Below are 17,889 nucleotides of genomic sequence, written 5' to 3' on the forward strand. Positions count from 1 at the left end.
TTCTTCAAGAGGCAGGTGGACAAACAAAAAACAACTAATTCTGAGAAACTCAAAGAAGTGATTATGAAAGAATGGGTTACTATTAGTCAGGATTTGGCCCAGAAGTTGATTGAGAGCATGCCCAGTTGAATTGCAGGGGTCCTGAAAAAGAAGGGCCAACACTGCAAATACTGACTCTTTGCATAAATCTCATGTAATTGTCAATAAAAGCCTTTGAAACGTATAAAGTACTTATAATTTATATTTCAGTACATCACATAAATAACTGAAACAAAGATCTAAAAGCAGTTTAGCAGCAAACTTTGTGAAAACTAATATTTTTGACAGTCTCAAAACTTTTGGCCAGGACTGTATCCCCTTGTTTCTCCTGCTCAGCACTGCGCTATGTTCATTCGTTTTAATAATTACCCAATCATTGTCCGATTGGGTAGTCAATAGCGCAAATTGTTGGCCAGTGATTCCCTAATGTGTGGCAAGTCTTATTCCCCAAAACACGGAAGACCGAAGACAGAGAACACAGATTTTTTTTTTATTACTTCATCTTTTTCACATGACAGAACAAAGCAAAATAATACAGAAGAAAAGAGCACACAGCTGACAATAACAAGAAGACAACAGAGAAGAAAATCCTCCTCCGCCAATGATGCAGAGACCACAGTATAGCGTCAGTTGGGGGTGTGATGGACGGGGTAAACTACCAATCAAAATGCTATAAAAGCAACAAAACTTAAAACGTATCGGACTCTTATCCTGATTTGTATCTTAGTATCATATATGACATGATTATCCTGTGTATGAGTTTATATATAGAGATGGGGCAAACAGTTCGCCGGTGAACAGTTTTGCAGCAAACAAAGGCTGTTTGCTGTTCGCGTATAATGCAAACATTTTTTTTTCTGAACACTGAAAAAAAAGTTTCAACAAATAGGTAAAGTTCCCAGGGCTACATTATCTGTTATTTACCACATTTAAATGTATTATTTTTTCCTATGAAACTTTAAAATCGATTTTCTCAAAACCTATGAGGTCTTTTCGAATTTTTTTCCTCTTGTACCCACTGTCCCCCTCCACATACCCTGAAAATTTAGTGTTTCTAGCATAAAGGGGCTTTGCTATTAACCGCTTAAGTCAGCTGCCGTTTGCCTGCCATTAAAGTCTATGGAGCCTGCTGCAAACAGTCTGTTCATAAATGTTTGTGTTAAGCCCTTCTCTATATACATATCTGCCAGCCGCGGCATGTCATTCGAGAACAGCATGGCACCTAGTAATTTGGACGCTGCCATAGACCGCATTGTTGATTTACATTTAGAAGGGTCAGGTAGTATTAGGCATAAGGTTACAGTAAGGCTAGATTTAGGGGTTGTAGCATAGAGGGAAGATTAGTCTTAAGACGAGGTAGAAGCCTTCAAAGGAGCACTATTGAGAAAAATGTTAACATTTTAAATACATGTAAACACATACAAATAAGCAGTATGTTTCTTCCACAGTAAAATGTGTTATAAATTACTTATTTTCTATGTGGCTGTCACTTACAGTAGTTCGTAGAAATCTGATGGTACTGACAGGCTTTTGACTAGTCCATCTCCTCATGGGGGATTCTCAGTATTTATTTGACTGAGCAACTGACATTCACTAAGTGCTTTTGAAACTGATTTGAAAAGCTCTTGCTAATGCTATGGGGGATTTTTACTAAATCACATTGCTCATGTGAAAACACACATAGCATTACATCAGCAAGAGCTTTTCAAATCAAAAGCGCTTAAAGAAAGCTCTTGTAGTGTGAACCAGCCCTGAGAATCCCCCATGAGCAGATGGGCTAGTCCAAAACCTGTCAGTTCTGTCAGATTTCTACTACCTATGTAAGTGAGTAAAAAAGTAATTTATAGAACATTTTACTCTGGGAGAAATATACTTTTTATTTATGTGTATTAAATTTTTGGCGATAGTGGTCCTTTAATAAAATATCAGCCATATTGATGATATCCTACTAGCTGCTTCAGTTGTAGCACAAATTGACCCCCTGCCCTTGTATAAGGGTCCCCGTCTCTAGTACATATTCTCTGGACTGGACATTTCATCTCACCAATGTATCTAAGTCATCATCATGCTCTTTATAAGTACCTTTAGATTGCCTTTCTTTGTAAAGCATTTCCTACACTCTTTTTTTAAAGGACAACTGAAGTGAGAAGAGTATTGAAGCTGCCATATTTATTTCCTTTTAACTACCGAAAGACCACTCAATGCCAATGGGCGCAGCCGCAGCGGCAGCCCCAGGACTGCCTAATGCCAATTGGTGTCAAGTCCCGGGGCCAGCTAATGCAGGTGATCGCGCGCAGGCTGCGCGCGCATCTCCTGCTCGGGGGCAGAGGTCCGCCCCACCTTCAGTCTCCGAGCAGCGATCGCCGCTCCAGAGACTGTTAGATGGCGAAATCGATCAGACCCCACCAACAGAGAGCTCTGTTGGTGGAGAGAAAAGGGGGTGGGATCACTTGTGTGCTGTGTTGTGCGGCCCTGAAGCTTGGCCTTAAAGCTGCAGTGGCCAATCTACAGAAAAAAGACCTGGTCTTTAGGGGGGTTTAACACTGTGGTCCTGAAGTGGTTAAGTAATACCAGTTGCCTGGCAGTCCTGCTGGTCTATTTGGCTGCAGTAGTGTTTGAATAACATCAGAAACAAGCATGTAGCTAATCTTGTCAGATCTGACAATATGAAACATCTGATCTGCTGCATGCTTGTTCAGGGTCTATGTCTAAAAGTAATAGAGGCAGAGAATCAGCAGGATAGCCAGGCAACTAGTATTGCTTAAAAGTAAATAAATATGGCAGCCTCCATATTCCTCTTGCTTCAGTTGTCCTTTAAACCAAAACATTTGCCTACTTTTTGATCACTAGAGTGCGTTCTCTGGGATAAATGAAGGTCTCTGAATTATGACATATAGAAATGATGCTCAGCTGTGCATTTTCTGGTGCAAAATGAGGTTCTCTTTGGTAATAAAACTTCTCTCACATGCCAAGCAAGAAAATGGCCGCTCCCCAGTGTGAATCCTCTGATGCCTGAGTAGGGATGCTTTCTGACTGAAACTTTTCCCACAGTCTGAGCACGAAAAAGGGCGCTCACCAGTGTGAATAATCTGGTGTTTAAGAAGATTTCCCTTCACAGTAAAGGCTTTCCCACACTCTGAACATGAAAATGGCCTCTCCCCGGTGTGAGCTTTCTGGTGTTCGAGAAGGTTTCCTTTGTGAATGAAGGATTTCCCACAATCTGAACAGGAAAATGGTCGTTCACCAGTGTGACCCCTCAGGTGTGTACGAAGAATTCTTCTTTCGGTGAAGCATTTCCCACACTCTGAACACGTAAAAGGCCGCTCGCGGTCAGTGTGACTTCTCTGGTGCGTACAAAATACTATTTTATCAGTGAAACATTTCTCACAATCTGTACATGAAAAGGGACTCTCGCCTACATGATTTCTTTGGTGTATGCCAAGGTCTCTTTTCTTGCTGTAACTTTTCCCACACTCTGAACAGGAAAAGGGACGTTCTCCTGTGTGACTTCTTTGGTGTCTAAGAAGGTTCCCTTTCACAGTGAAACATCGGCCACACTCTGAACACTCAAAAGGTCTCTCACCTGTGTGGCTTCTCTGGTGCACTAGAAGGTTAAACCGCTTTTCAAAGCATTTACCACATTCCGAACATGGAAAATACCGGCCATCACTTCTAAATGTGCCAGAGTCACCAGAAGGAGATTCTTGAGAATAAGATGGATCTTTCGATTTATCCTCATTGTAAAAACTAATATTTTGGTTATAGGGATGTGATCTGTCAGAAGATTCCTCAAGATTAGAGGAATCCGGTGATCTCTCCTCATGGTAAAGTCTGTGTTGATTTTTTCCAGTAATGAGGTTTCCTCCGGGAGAACATTGTTTGAAGCCATTATCTTCTGCAGCATCATCTGGTGGGGAGAAGAAGCATCTCCCAGAGGTGTTGCTAACATAACGTCCATCTATTGGGGAAATATTATTGCTATTAAAATCACACATAGTCAGAAGGCAATTCAGCTAGTCTACTAAACTAATTATGGCACTATGGGACATGGTAAAAGTACACTGCCATTGGTGTATGAGAGTACAATTGTAGTATTGTGGCAAGGAAAGGACCTATAAACCTCAATTGTTGGCACTATGATGTTATACCGAGGAATGGAGATAGGCCTTTCATATGGTGTACAGTATCTCCTCCTCATTTGTTGGTGCTATGATGTTATACTGAGGAATGGAGATGGACCTTTCATATGGTGTACAGTATCTCCTCCTCATTTGTTGGTACTATGATGTTATACTAAGGAATGCTGTCACGGACGGTTGCGGGGCCGCAGGCGCGTCCTGTAACCGCCCGTGAAGAAAAAGCGATCGCACTCGATTCCCTGCATCGATTGCGCTTCAAATCGATACAACCTGGGTTGAGTGTGTATGGGGAGCTGAAGTCCTTTTCTTAGCAGAGAGAGCACCATCCTAAAGGCTGGATGGCTCTTTTGATATGCTAATGAGCCTGGGCCCAGAGAGCCCCTGGCTTCAAGCTGTGCGGATGGCCCATCCATCAGGTATAAGGTGACACCTAGCTGATCTCATGTAGATGTTAATTAACCAAGGGGTGATCAGGATGCCTAGGTGCAGCCAGGCAGGCTACAAATCTCCGGGAGGTCTTGACACCTTGCTCTCTGGTAAAGATCAAAGGGAAGTCAGCTGTTAGCAGCTAGAACACATCCTGAATAAACCTGAGTCTCATAGCATAATCCATAACTTCCCAGATCTGTCATATTTCTGGGGTTCCTGAGATGGCAGCTTCGCCAAACGTGGGGGAAGTGTAGCATGAGCCCCGGTGCTGGTTCTGAGGAAGTTTCAGAACATTCTGAGGTAAGGACTGCCAGTTAGGCAGTTTGAAAATGCCCTGATGATACCACAGGGGTCCCACCCCTCATGTCTGGTATCAGGGCGCTGGGTAAATCGAGACAGACCTGAAAATGTTAATAAATCTGCCCTGACCTGTACGGTTCTGTGAGATAGAGCCCATATATGGGTAGATATGATTTCTAGCCCCCAGGACAAGGGGAGGGCTCATCTCATCTTCTAAGGGGGTGTATGGCTCCCCGCCCTCACTCCCTCCTACTGAAGCAGGGGCATAAGAATGGCAGAGGACCCAAACTCAGTGTCCTCCACACTGAAACATCTTGAACTCATCAGATGCCAGCTTGAGGATATGCTGGCATCCACCTGGTCTGAACTCTGAACTCAAATTGAAACCCAGAACTCTGTTTTCCCACAAAAAGGACATCTTTCCAGGAACTAAGTATTTTTCTCCCTTCTTTTATTTTTTATACTGGCTATTACTGTCTTAATAATTGTGATTTTAATAATTGTCTGTATATATTAATTATTTATATTGCGTGAATAAACGACTTTCTCCAAGTCATTCACTGTCCGCTACCCTGCTTATCAGCACACACACAGAACTGATCCCGGGTCTCTGAAGATACGCTACTGTTTGTTTGTTGTTGGCTAGACAGAATACCGTGTGTTTAACCGTTTTATTCGCAGGACTAGTCAGTCAGTTAGTGGGCTCCACGGTCCCATGGTAACCGCGGTGGTGGCAGTTTACTCTGAACCAGTAGGTGACGTTGTAATTACCCGTGTCTCACAGGCTCCCTTCTGAGTTGTCTGCGGCTAATTCTTAACGGTTCCTGCGCATTGACTGCGACCAGAGTTCGCACGATCTGTGCGCTGGCACCGTTTAGAAGGCTAAGTGCGGTCAGCCACTAGGGCTCCTGTGACAGTGTTAGGCAGCGGTTGGGACCTGTGTTGTGCTGAAAGTATCTACGATAGCGCTAGCGCTATCGAGAAACGAACTAATTCGTTGGTGTAGCTGGAAGGCAATATATTTTTTATATATACAGAGAGACTGTGTAGCCAGTACCCCTCCCCAAAAGTTTTATTTTATTTGGCATGGAAATGTCCGGGAACTACAAGAAAATGTGCCTGGCGGAACCTGCAAAATCTTTGCCAAGAGAGAGGCATTGATGTCGGCCGCAAGACACAACGGGACCTGGTAACGGAATTGTTTCAATGGGATACCCAGCAACTGCGGGAGCCGGGGGTGTCCGCTGAAGTGGATACCAGCCCATCTGACCCAAGTCAAGGGGAACCAGAGACTGAAGATTCTGCGCATACGGAGGTTGAGCATCCTGCGGGCCCTGCTGCAACAGTTACGCAGGAGAATGTCAGTGTGGACCCCAATCCCAGAGTTTCTGAAAGTACTCGCCTGGAACCGGCCAGTACTGGACTGTCCGTTTGTACTGATCCGCTAATGCAGCAGGCATTACAAAATCTGATGGACACTGACCTGGACAAGTACCTGCAGTACATGCGTGAGGAGCGCCAAATGCGGGAGGAGCGGGAGCGGCAAGCCGCTGCTGCTGCAGCCGCAGAACGCCACGCAGAGAGGGATGCCGCTGAGCGAGAACGGGAGCGCCAATCTGCAGAGGCGCGGGAGAGACGACAGCATGAGCTCAACATGGCAAAGGTTCAACAGGCCAGCCGGAGTTCACCGCCCAGCCTCCCTGCTGAAGGAGCTGCACCACCCGTAAGTGCAAAATTTAAATTTGCTAATATTGAAAAAGACACAGACATTGACTTGTTTTTGCGGTCTTTTGAAAAAGCATGCCGTCAGTATCATCTGTCCCAAGACCAGTGGGCCAGACATCTGACACCTTTGCTGCGCTACAAAGCGCTTGATGCCTTCGCAGAATTGCCTGCGGAGAAGGATAATGATTATGCTGCTATAAAAGACGCTATCATTACTAAGTACCAGCTGACGCCAGAAGCCTATCGGAAAAAGTTCAGGGCCTGGCAGAAAAAGTCTTCTGATTCGTACCGAGATGTGGCCAGCAGCTTGCTCACCACACTACGCCAGTGGACTCTAGGCCTCACCAAAGGGTCTTATGGCGTCCTGGAGGACTTGATAGTCCTCGAACAATTTCTGAACATTTGCCCTGCTGATGTACGACAGTTTGTGTTAGAACGCAGGCCGGCTTCAGCCACTGTCGCTGCAGACCTTGCTGAGACTTTTGCAACTACCCGGGTGGCTGATACCCGTAGAACTGTCCCATCCAGCTGGAGAGGAGGTCAGCCCAATACCTCGGCAGACCCTCCTGCCCCTGTGAGCCGTCCGCCACAGAGGCCACCCAGCGCAGCTGCTGCACCCAGGCCTGCAGCGCCTGGAGAGGTCACCTGTCACTACTGCCGCCAGCCCGGACACATGAAATTCGACTGTCCGGAGCGGAGGCAGACACCACCAGCACCTGGATCATCTGCATCACCTGCACCTCACCCACAGCAGAGGCAGCCCGCCAGCGAACCACAGACTGGATCATCAGATTTTGTCCTGTTTGCCCGCGGAAAGGAAATCCGCGACCGAACCGACCAGCAGCAACTTGTTAGAGTGAACGGCAAAGTTGTCACCGGATTTCGAGACACCGGAGCTGACATCACGTTAGTTCACTCACATCTTGTGCCAAAGGAGAGCATCAGCTCCAGCCGATCCCTTGCCCTTACTGGAGTAGAGGGCACCCTTTTTCACATAGCCCACGCGACAGTGAAGCTGGATTGGGGAGTGGGAGGAATCCAAGAAAGGGTTGTTGGGGTTATGAAGGATCTCCCAGTCCCTGTGTTGCTGGGGACTGATTTGGGCAAGCTTGTGTCCTACTATGAACCTGCCACGACCGCCTTGTCGCTCACGGAAGGAGACGGACTCTCCACCCACCACCAGGTACTTTATACACTTGGGGGAGCACCAGGGGGAGGTGGGTTGAATGTGCCCAGTTCAAGGGTACCAGGTTCAATAGTGCCTGCTTCAAAGGCACCTGAGTTTGATGTACAGACTGTCTGTTGTGATGATGCTGTAACTGTACCTGAGTTTACTGTACAACCTGTCTGTAATGAAAAAATGTCTATACCTGTCAATGTCATACCTGCATGCAATGATGATTTGAGTAATGTCCGTCTGTGCCATTCTGACAGTGTACCTGTGCTAGCAGTACCGCGCAGCTGCACTGCTCAGAACCCGAGCTCAGAACAGGTGGAGGGGGTTCCGGCCTCCTCCCCCTCCTCTGACCGCAGGGATGAGACCTTTCAGCCGCTGGCCTCGTGTGACATGAGCCAGTTGGCTGAAACTGACAGCGCCGTATTCTCAGCCGCACTACAACGTGACCCAAGCCTGGAGGTGCTCAGGCAGCAAGCCACTGAGCCCCTCGCAGACGGGGCCGCTTTCAAGGTGTACTGGGAAGGTGGGAGACTGTACAGTGAGTCTGTACAGCCCCCTACAGGTAGATCCCACGCGAATACCAAATGGCTTGTGGTCCCGAGTGCGTTCAGGGGACATGTGCTGAAATCCGCACATGGTAATCCTCTGACAGGGCACTCAGGGGTCCGCAAGACACTTGCCGGTATTCGGAAACAGTTTTATTGGCCCCGGATGAACAGGGATGTAGCAAACTACTGCAGAGCATGTGCCGTCTGTCAGGAGCTGGGAAGGTCCAGGGATCCCCGTGGGGTTCCCTTAGGTCCACAGCCACTTAGCAGGGGAACCCTGCGTGGGCTGGCTGTTGACCTAACCAACCCACTGCCCGTTGTCAGCAGTCCCGGGAGACACCACGTCCGACTGCAGTGGCGCAAACGCCCTGTCCAGAATGGTCCATGTCGGGTCAACCCTGAGGGTAGCAGACCCGCCCGGTTTTCCCGCCGCACCGGCAACCCGAGACCCGTCAGCCAGGTTGGCCGACACACAGCGGGCAGCCGACCCCAGAACGCCAACGGGGAACTAGATCAGATCTCGCAGGTTAGCGGCAACGACACACATCTTGCTGATGAATGTCTATCTGCCTTCTCCTCAGGGAGGGCTGTCACGGACGGTTGCGGGGCCGCAGGCGCGTCCTGTAACCGCCCGTGAAGAAAAAGCGATCGCACTCGATTCCCTGCATCGATTGCGCTTCAAATCGATACAACCTGGGTTGAGTGTGTAGGGGGAGCTGAAGTCCTTTTCTTAGCAGAGAGAGCACCATCCTAAAGGCTGGATGGCTCTTTTGATATGCTAATGAGCCTGGGCCCAGAGAGCCCCTGGCTTCAAGCTGTGCGGATGGCCCATCCATCAGGTATAAGGTGACACCTAGCTGATCTCATGTAGATGTTAATTAACCAAGGGGTGATCAGGATGCCTAGGTGCAGCCAGGCAGGCTACAAATCTCCGGGAGGTCTTGACACCTTGCTCACTGGTAAAGATCAAAGGGAAGTCAGCTGTTAGCAGCTAGAACACATCCTGAATAAACCTGAGTCTCATAGCATAATCCATAACTTCCCAGATCTGTTATATTTCTGGGGTTCCTGAGATGGCAGCTTCGCCAAACGTGGGGGAAGTGTAGCATGAGCCCCGGTGCTGGTTCTGAGGAAGTTTCAGAACATTCTGAGGTAAGGACTGCCAGTTAGGCAGTTTGAAAATGCCCTGATGATACCACAGGGGTCCCACCCCTCATGTCTGGTATCAGGGCGCTGGGTAAATCGAGACAGACCTGAAAATGTTAATAAATCTGCCCTGACCTGTACGGTTCTGTGAGATAGAGCCCATATATGGGTAGATATGATTTCTAGCCCCCAGGACAAGAGGAGGGCTCATCTCATCTTCTAAGGGGGTGTATGGCTCCCCGCCCTCACTCCCTCCTACTGAAGCAGGGGCATAAGAATGGCAGAGGACCCAAACTCAGTGTCCTCCACACTGAAACATCTTGAACTCATCAGATGCCAGCTTGAGGATATGCTGGCATCCACCTGGTCTGAACTCTGAACTCAAATTGAAACCCAGAACTCTGTTTTCCCACAAAAAGGACATCTTTCCAGGAACTAAGTATTTTTCTCCCTTCTTTTATTTTTTATACTGGCTATTACTGTCTTAATAATTGTGATTTTAATAATTGTCTGTATATATTAATTATTTATATTGCGTGAATAAACGACTTTCTCCAAGTCATTCACTGTCCGCTACCCTGCTTATCAGCACATACACAGAACTGATCCCGGGTCTCTGAAGATACGCTACTGTTTGTTTGTTGTTGGCTAGACAGAATACCGTGTGTTTAACCGTTTTATTCGCAGGACTAGTCAGTCAGTTAGTGGGCTCCACGGTCCCATGGTAACCGCGGTGGTGGCAGTTTACTCTGAACCAGTAGGTGACGTTGTAATTACCCGTGTCTCACAGGTTCCCTGCTGAGTTGTCTGCGGCTAATTCTTAACGGTTCCTGTGCATTGACTGCGACCAGAGTTCGCACGATCTGTGCGCTGGCACCGTTTAGAAGGCTAAGTGCGGTCAGCCACTAGGGCTCCTGTGACAAATGCAGATGAGGTTTTCATATGGTATACAGTATCTCCTCCTTATTTGTTGGTACTATGATGTTATACTGAGGAATGGAGATGGGGCTTTCATATGGTGTACAGTATCTCCTCCACATTTGTTGGTACTATGATGTTATACTGAGGAATGGAGATGAGGCTTTCATATGGTGTACAGTATCTCCTCCTCATTTGTTGGTACTATGATGTTATACTAAGGAATGGAGATGAGGCTTTCATATGGTGTACAGTATCTCCTCCTCATTTGTTGGCGCTATGATGTTATACTGAGGAATGGAGATGGGCCTTTCATATGGTGTACAGTATCTCCTCCTCATTTGTTGGTACTATGATGTTATACTGAGGAATGGAGATGGGCCTTTCATATGGTGTACAGTATCTCCTCCTCATATGTTGGTACTATGATGTTATACTGAGGAATGGAGATGGGCCTTTCATATGGTGTACAGTATCTCCTCCTCATTTGTTGGTGCTATGATGTTATACTGAGGGATGGAGATGGGCCTTTCATATGGTGTACAGTATCTCCTCCACATTTGTTGGTACTATGATGTTATACTAAGGAATGGAGATGAGGCTTTCATATGGTGTACAGTATCTCCTCCACGTTTGTTGGTACTATGATGTTATACTGAGGAATGGAGATGGGCCTTTCATATGGTGTACAGTATCTCCTCCTCATTTGTTGGTGCTATGATGTTAGTCTAACAATAAAAATATAATTTTTCCTAGAGTCCTAAATGGTAGACACAGACAAACACAGAATATTTATATTGCGCTTTTTTGCTGGCACACTCAAAGCACCAGAGCTGCATGCAGCCACTAGGGCTCACTCTATAAGCAGTAGCAGTGTTAGGGAGTCTCCTACTGAATAGGTGCTGGCTTACTGTTCGAACCCAGGTCTCCTGTGTCAGAGGCAGAGCCCTTAAACATTCAGCCACGAAATGGTATACACATTTCTTCAAACAGACATCAAACAAGTTACAGCGCTGCAAACTGAAATGTAGGCGAACAGAGCCATGCAGCACCCCACAGGGGCCTTGAATGCAAATTATGTACCAATTCCTATTCTAAAAATCTGTATTAGCTAATTCGGGTACAGCCTATGTCTGAAAGCACTGCCAATTTCTCCTGCTGTACAAAATTAACGTAAGTATACTCTTTGGCTAGCTGCATTCACTGTCTTCAACCTGCATTCAAATTTTTAGAATAGGAATTGGTACATAATTTGCATCTGATTTGCATTCAAGGCATGTATTTAGCCCCTGTGGGGCTCTGCATGCCTCTGTTGGTCATCATTTCATTTGCAGCCTAGAGCGCTGTCACTTCTTTGATGTATTTGAAAGTGTGTTGTAAGCTTTACTTAGTTATGAGAAGATCCATAAGGTTTCAGTCAATCTGCATTTCTTATACTTATAGAAGTAACAGGAAAACATAAAATGTGTTCTTCTATGTAATTTCACTAGTTACCTGAGCCGATATCTAGTGAACATCCCTCCTCTTTTATTGTCCTCATTCTGTCACTCTCCTCTGTAGTCTGCTGATCATTCAGCTCATACATCTCCTCTTCTTCCACCTTAATTGTCCTAATCTCACCGTCCCCCTCTGTAGACTGCTGATCACTCCTCTCTTCTTCTTCTACGTCATCTTCTTTCATCTCAACTTTTACAATAATCTGATCTTCGACCTGAAGCAATAATGCAGAAAAAAACATCATTTGTGTATCAAAATATCTGATGAACAAGAGTCACTACATACTTCTGGATCCTCAGGGCCAAATTTATCAAGAGTGTCTGAGACAAAATATTAGTAGGTTTTCAGAAATCCATGCAGAACTGTCTCAGGCATCTTAAGAAATCATTAGATAGTGCAGATTCCTTCTAAAACTGTTCTATAATAGGAGGAGCTAGGAAGGTCTCTCAGACAGTGCAGTGTGTGAGGGGAATTGCTGTTGCTGAGGTAACCAACACACCTGCTGTATTGATAGCAACAGGCTCTGAGGAGGAATTCAGCAGGTGGGAGGAGCACATCACAAATCATGTCTAGTCTGCACTCTGTAATCATTTCTAGCCAGCAGTTCTACATCTGTAGAACTGCTATCAAGCACTTCTTAATCTGTGCCAGTTTAGGGATGGATTCGCACTTTTCTTAACTGTAGTGCAGCTCTAGTAATTCATGCTAAATTGCCACCATTACCTAGGATTTAAGAAGGTTCTTATTATCATGCAGAACTGTTCTCCCTGCAGGTTAGAACAGATTAAGAAGAAAAAACTGTCAGTAATGCATTGACAAATCTCACCCTCAGTTTCCCCTACCTGATAATGGTGGGGGATGGTGGGATCTTCCTGTGGACAATTCTGGGAATAAAGAGCACCTGTACATCTCTCAGGTGGGTTTCTGTTACTTGATCCATCTGTAGGAAACACACATACTGACTGAATACATATCTATGTGTTTATCAGATGATGGGGGGGGGGGGGGGGGAGTGATATAGGTGGACCCTCCCTACTGCTTTTTCCTTTATAGGAAATTAAAGTTTACTCTTACCCAGTGGTGTGAGCGGCAGCTGATTCTTCATCTTGGTGTCCTTGTACCCATAGAGTCTTGTGTCCTTCTAAATGCTTCACATCCCTGCCTACTAGTCTCACTTGCTTGTGTGCTCTGCTGAGGGAGAGAGAAGGGAACAGTGTTTAGGGAAGGAGGAAGCTATAATGATACACTATTAGGGATAGTGTATCATTATACCCACATTACACTGTATACGCTAACAGCTCTATAGAGGGAATTGAGCAAAGGTTACTGAATGTCACTGACAAACAAGGTTGTGTATTATGGTAGGGGTGATTTCTGACTGCCAATATACACTCACCTAAAAATGATTAAGAACACCATACTAATACAGTGTTTGACTCCCTTTCGCCTTCAGAACTGCCTTAATTCTACGTGCCATTGATTCAACAAGGTGCTGAAAGCATTCTTTAGAAATGTTGCCCATATTGATAGGATAGCATCTTGCAGTTGATAGAGATTTGTGGGATGCACATCCAGGGCACGAAGCTCCTGTTCCATCACATCCCAAAGATGCTCTATTGGGTTGAGATCTGGTGACTGTGGGGGCAATTTTAGTACAGTGAACTCAGTGTCATGTTCAAGAAACCAATTCGAAATGATTCGAGCTTTGTGACTTGGTGCATTATGCTGCTTGAAGTATCCAGCAGAGGATGGGTACATGGTGGTCATGAAGGGATGGACATAGTCAGAAACAACAAGGTAGCCCGTGGCATTTAAACGATGCCCAATTGGCACTAAGGGGCCTAAAGTGTGCCAAGAAAATATCCCCCACACCATTACACCACCACCACCAGCCTGCACAGTGGTAACAAGGCATGATGGATCCATGTTCTCATTCTGTTTACGCCAAATTCTGACTTTATCAAGACTCATCAGACCAGGCAACATTTTTCCAGTCTTCAACTGTCCAATTTTGGTGAGCTTGTGCAAATTGAAGCCTCTTTTTCCTATTTGTAGTGGAGATGAGTGGTGGGGTTTTCTGCTGTTGTAGCCCATCCGCCTCAAGGTTGTGCATGTTGTGGCTTCACAAATGCTTTGCTGCATACCTTGGTTGTAATGAGTGGTTATTTCAGTCAACGTTGCTCTTCTATCAGCTTGAATCAGTCGGCCCATTCTCCTCTGACCTCTAGCATCAACAAAGCAACAAAGCATTTTTGCCCACAGGACTGCCGCATACTATATGTTTTTCCCTTTTCACACCATTCTTTGTAAACCCTAGAAATGGTTGTGCGTGAAAATCCCAGTAACTGAGCAGATTGTGAAATGCTCAGACCGGCCCATCTGGCAGCAACAACCATGCCATGCTCAAAATTGCTGAAATCACCTTTCTTTCCCATTCTGACTTTCAGTTTGGAGTTCAGGAGATTGTCTTGACCAGGACCACACCCCTAAATGCACCAAAGCAACTGCCATGTGATTGGTTGATTAGATAATTGCATTAATGAGAAATTGAACAGGTGTTCCTAAAGGTGCGTACACACGCTCTATTTTCAGGAACGATGCTCAGAAACAGCCTTATCAGTCTGCAGGCAGACTGTACACATGCTCTACTATCACTGGAACGCTTGCCCGGCGAAAGGGTTCGACGGACCCGTCGTTCCTGAAAATAGAGCGTGTGTACGCACCTTAATAATCCTTTAGGGCTCGTTTCCACTAGTGCGGCGTGCGTCTGCGAGACGCGCACCGGCACTGAGCAGGTGGGCGGGATCGCAGGCGAATCCCATGAGCCATGCCATGCACGGCTATGGGATTCGCAGCCTCCGCAGCTAATTCTGCGGGGGGTTCCGGCCGAAGCGCTAGGGCAAGCGATTTGGGCGGCGGTGCCATTCTCCTCTATGGCAGAGTTTCCCCGTGCGATTCATGTGCGGGGAAACTCTGCGGAATCGCAGCGATTTCCGCGCTAGTGGAAACTGGCCCTTAGGTGTGTGTAAAGTCTGTGCTGTGTATTGCCAGTAATGGGGTTTCCTTCTGGAGAACACTGTGTGATGCTATTATCTTCTGCAGTGTTATCTAGAAGTGAGATAATTACACGTTTGTCCCCCTTTTGTGCCACTTGTGCAGGAGACCAGGCTTGTAACAGCATCCTGGGTGATGAGCCGAGAGGAGGAGGACTTCAGTGGTAGGTCTGTTGTCAGAAGCCAAGCTTGCAGCAGCGTCCTGGATGGAGGAGTCGTCATCCTCTCGGCTCATATATTTAGGACACTGTTGCAAGCCCAGCTTCTGACATCAGACCTACCAATGAAGTCACCCGCAGCATGTACTGTACTATTAAGAGAAGAGGATGGAAGAGCAACAGGGGAGCGGAGCAGCATGTACTGTACTATGGAGCAGGAGTGGAGCGGAGCCGCATGTACTGTACTATGGAGAGGGCGGGGAGGGGAGCAGCATGTAGTGTACTATTAAGAGAAAAGGGTGGAGGAGCAGCATGTACTGTACTATGTAGAGAGTGTAGGAAAACACTAGGCAGAATCACATATGCGTTTTCCATAGCAAATAGTGGAAAACACATTAGCGATTCTAGGGAAGCAGCATGTACTGTACTATGGAGAGGGAGGGGAGCAGCATGTACTGTACTATGAAGTGAGAAGAAAAGCAACAGCATGTGCTGTATTATGGAAAGGGATAGGAGGAGCAGATTGTAATGTACTATGGAGAGGGTAGGGGAGAGACGTGTATTGTACAATGGAGAGGGGAAAGGAGCAGCATGTACAGTATTATGGAGAGGAGAGGGGAGCAGTATGCATTTACTATGGAGAGGGGAAAGGAGTGACATGTACTGTACCTTGGAGATGGGAGGGAAGTAGCATGTGCTGTACTATGGAGAGGGAGGTATAGCAGGGGCAACACCGCATGTACTGTACTATGGAGAGGAAGGTGTAGGAGAAGCAACATGGACTGTAGTATGGATAGAAAGGGGTAGGCGGAGCAGAATGTAATATACTATGGAGAGAGTAGGGGAGAAGCACGTACTGTACTATGGAGAGGAGCAGCAAGTACTGCACTGTGGAGAGGGTAGAGGAGCAGCATTACTGTACTATGGAGAGGGGGAAGGAGCAGCATTACTGTACTATGGAGAGGAGCAGCATGTACTGTACTTTGGAGAGGAGCAGCATTACTGTACTATGGAGAGAGCAGAGGAGCAACATTACTGTACTATGGAGAGGAGAGAGGAGCAGCATTGCTGTACTATGGAGAGGAGCAGCAAGTACTGCACTGTGGAGAGGGGAGCAGCATTACTGTGCTATGGAGAGGGGGAGGAGCACCATGTACTGTGTTTTGGAGAGGGGAGAGGAGCAGCAAGTACTGCACTGTGGAGAGGGGAGGGGAGCAGCATTACTGTGCTATGAAGGGGAGGAGCACCATGTACTGTGCTATGGAAAGGGAAGAGGAGCAGCATTACTGTACTATGGCGAGGAGCAGCATGTACTGTACTATGGCGAGGAGCAGCATTACTGTACTATGGAGAAGGGGAGGAGCACCATGTACTGTGTTTTGGAGAGGGGAGAGGAGCAGCATGTACTGTACCATGGAAGAGGAACAGCCATGCACCTTTCCTGGATCAGAAAGGATGCTGCATCTGAGGGACACTGCATCTCATCCTGTGTTCAGAGCCTTACAGGAGGGGGCTTGTTCCAGACTCCCAGTCCTTGCCTGAGATGGAGGATGTGGGTGATAGCAGCCATGTGAGCACACTTTGTTAGTCATTTGGGAATAGCATGTACTAACTAGACACAGAAACAATAATTATTATATGGTGTTTGCAAAATGTGAGCCATAGAACCATCTTTCTAGGACTAGTCAGCTCCAGCTCCTCTCTGGTGTTCCAACAGCCAAAACCTGCACAAGCCAGGTGTAAAAGAGCTGATATGGAGATAAAATAATAATCAACTCAACAAATACAATTAAAAAACAAAAGCTTATTACCTCCCCTACTGCCAGTCCCAGCAATGTCTTCTCTCAATTTCCTGTCTCCATGCCCCGCCTCTTTATTTATTTACTCCTTCCTGTGCTTGTGCTTTGCTAATATACTGTATGTCTCTGCCTTCCACTTAGCTAAGATCACCATCTAGTGGAGAACAGGAGAACTGCAGCCATGATTACTCAGGAGGGGAGGGGTGGAAAGAGGGATGTGATTTTTTCTGTGAGAGAATCTCCAAAACGCTAAGAAAATCCTGAGCGTCTACAGACTGAGTGCTCATAACCTGGGAATTGAGTCTGGGAGACACAGCCAGACATACAGACCCAGGGAGGAAAGACAACACTGTGTGCAAAAGACCCTCAAGATGAGAATCAATACAATACAATACAATAACATTTCTATAGCGCTTTTCTCCCATAGGACTCAAAGCGCTTAGGTTCTCTCAGATTCAGTAATTAGTAGGATGAAGTATTCACACAACAAAAGTTATATTTCTGCAAATGCCAAACTGAACAGGTGGGTTTTCAGTCTGGATTTAAACACGTCCAGGGATGGAGCTGTCCTGATCTGTTGAGGTAGGGAGTTCCAAAACGTAGGGGCAGCATGACAGAAGGCTCTGGGACCAAAAGTTTCCAAGTGGACTCTGGGTATGACTAGATTATTAGAACCTGTGGATCTGAGAATGCGGGGATTGCTACGCAGCTGCAACATATCTTTCATGTATCCAGGGCCTAGATTATTCAGGGATTTAAATGTCAGTAGGCCGATCTTGAATAGGACCCTCCATTCTATAGATAGCCAGTGGAGGGAATGCAGGACTGGTGTTATGTGGCAGTGACGGGGTTGGTTGGTTAGCAGTCTGGCAGCAGTATTCTGTATTAAAAAATATCAGTATTAAAAAAAGTTAAATATATTTATAAATACACTAATCCTTTAAATAAGGACTAAATATCT

General features: G+C 46.4%; 1 protein-coding gene across 1 annotated transcript in view; it reads right to left on the reverse strand.

Annotated features, from left to right (window-relative positions):
• Positions 1–16,996, reverse strand: part of LOC137537025 (zinc finger protein 27-like) — a 34,423-nt gene extending 17,427 nt beyond the window's left edge. The window contains exons 1-5 of the mRNA XM_068259181.1: positions 16,941–16,996; positions 12,993–13,106; positions 12,761–12,858; positions 11,916–12,132; positions 2,951–3,997 (exon numbers count right to left, since the gene is read on the reverse strand). Of these exons, the coding sequence (XP_068115282.1) occupies positions 2,951–3,997; positions 11,916–12,132; positions 12,761–12,858; positions 12,993–13,023 (1,393 nt within the window). The 5' untranslated portion in view covers positions 13,024–13,106; positions 16,941–16,996. The remainder of the gene's footprint in view (positions 1–2,950; positions 3,998–11,915; positions 12,133–12,760; positions 12,859–12,992; positions 13,107–16,940) is intronic.
• Between the last annotated feature and the right edge of the window lie 893 nt (positions 16,997–17,889).

The sequence above is a fragment of the Hyperolius riggenbachi genome, chromosome 10 (assembly GCF_040937935.1).
Source record: "Hyperolius riggenbachi isolate aHypRig1 chromosome 10, aHypRig1.pri, whole genome shotgun sequence".
Lineage (NCBI taxonomy): Eukaryota > Metazoa > Chordata > Amphibia > Anura > Hyperoliidae > Hyperolius > Hyperolius riggenbachi.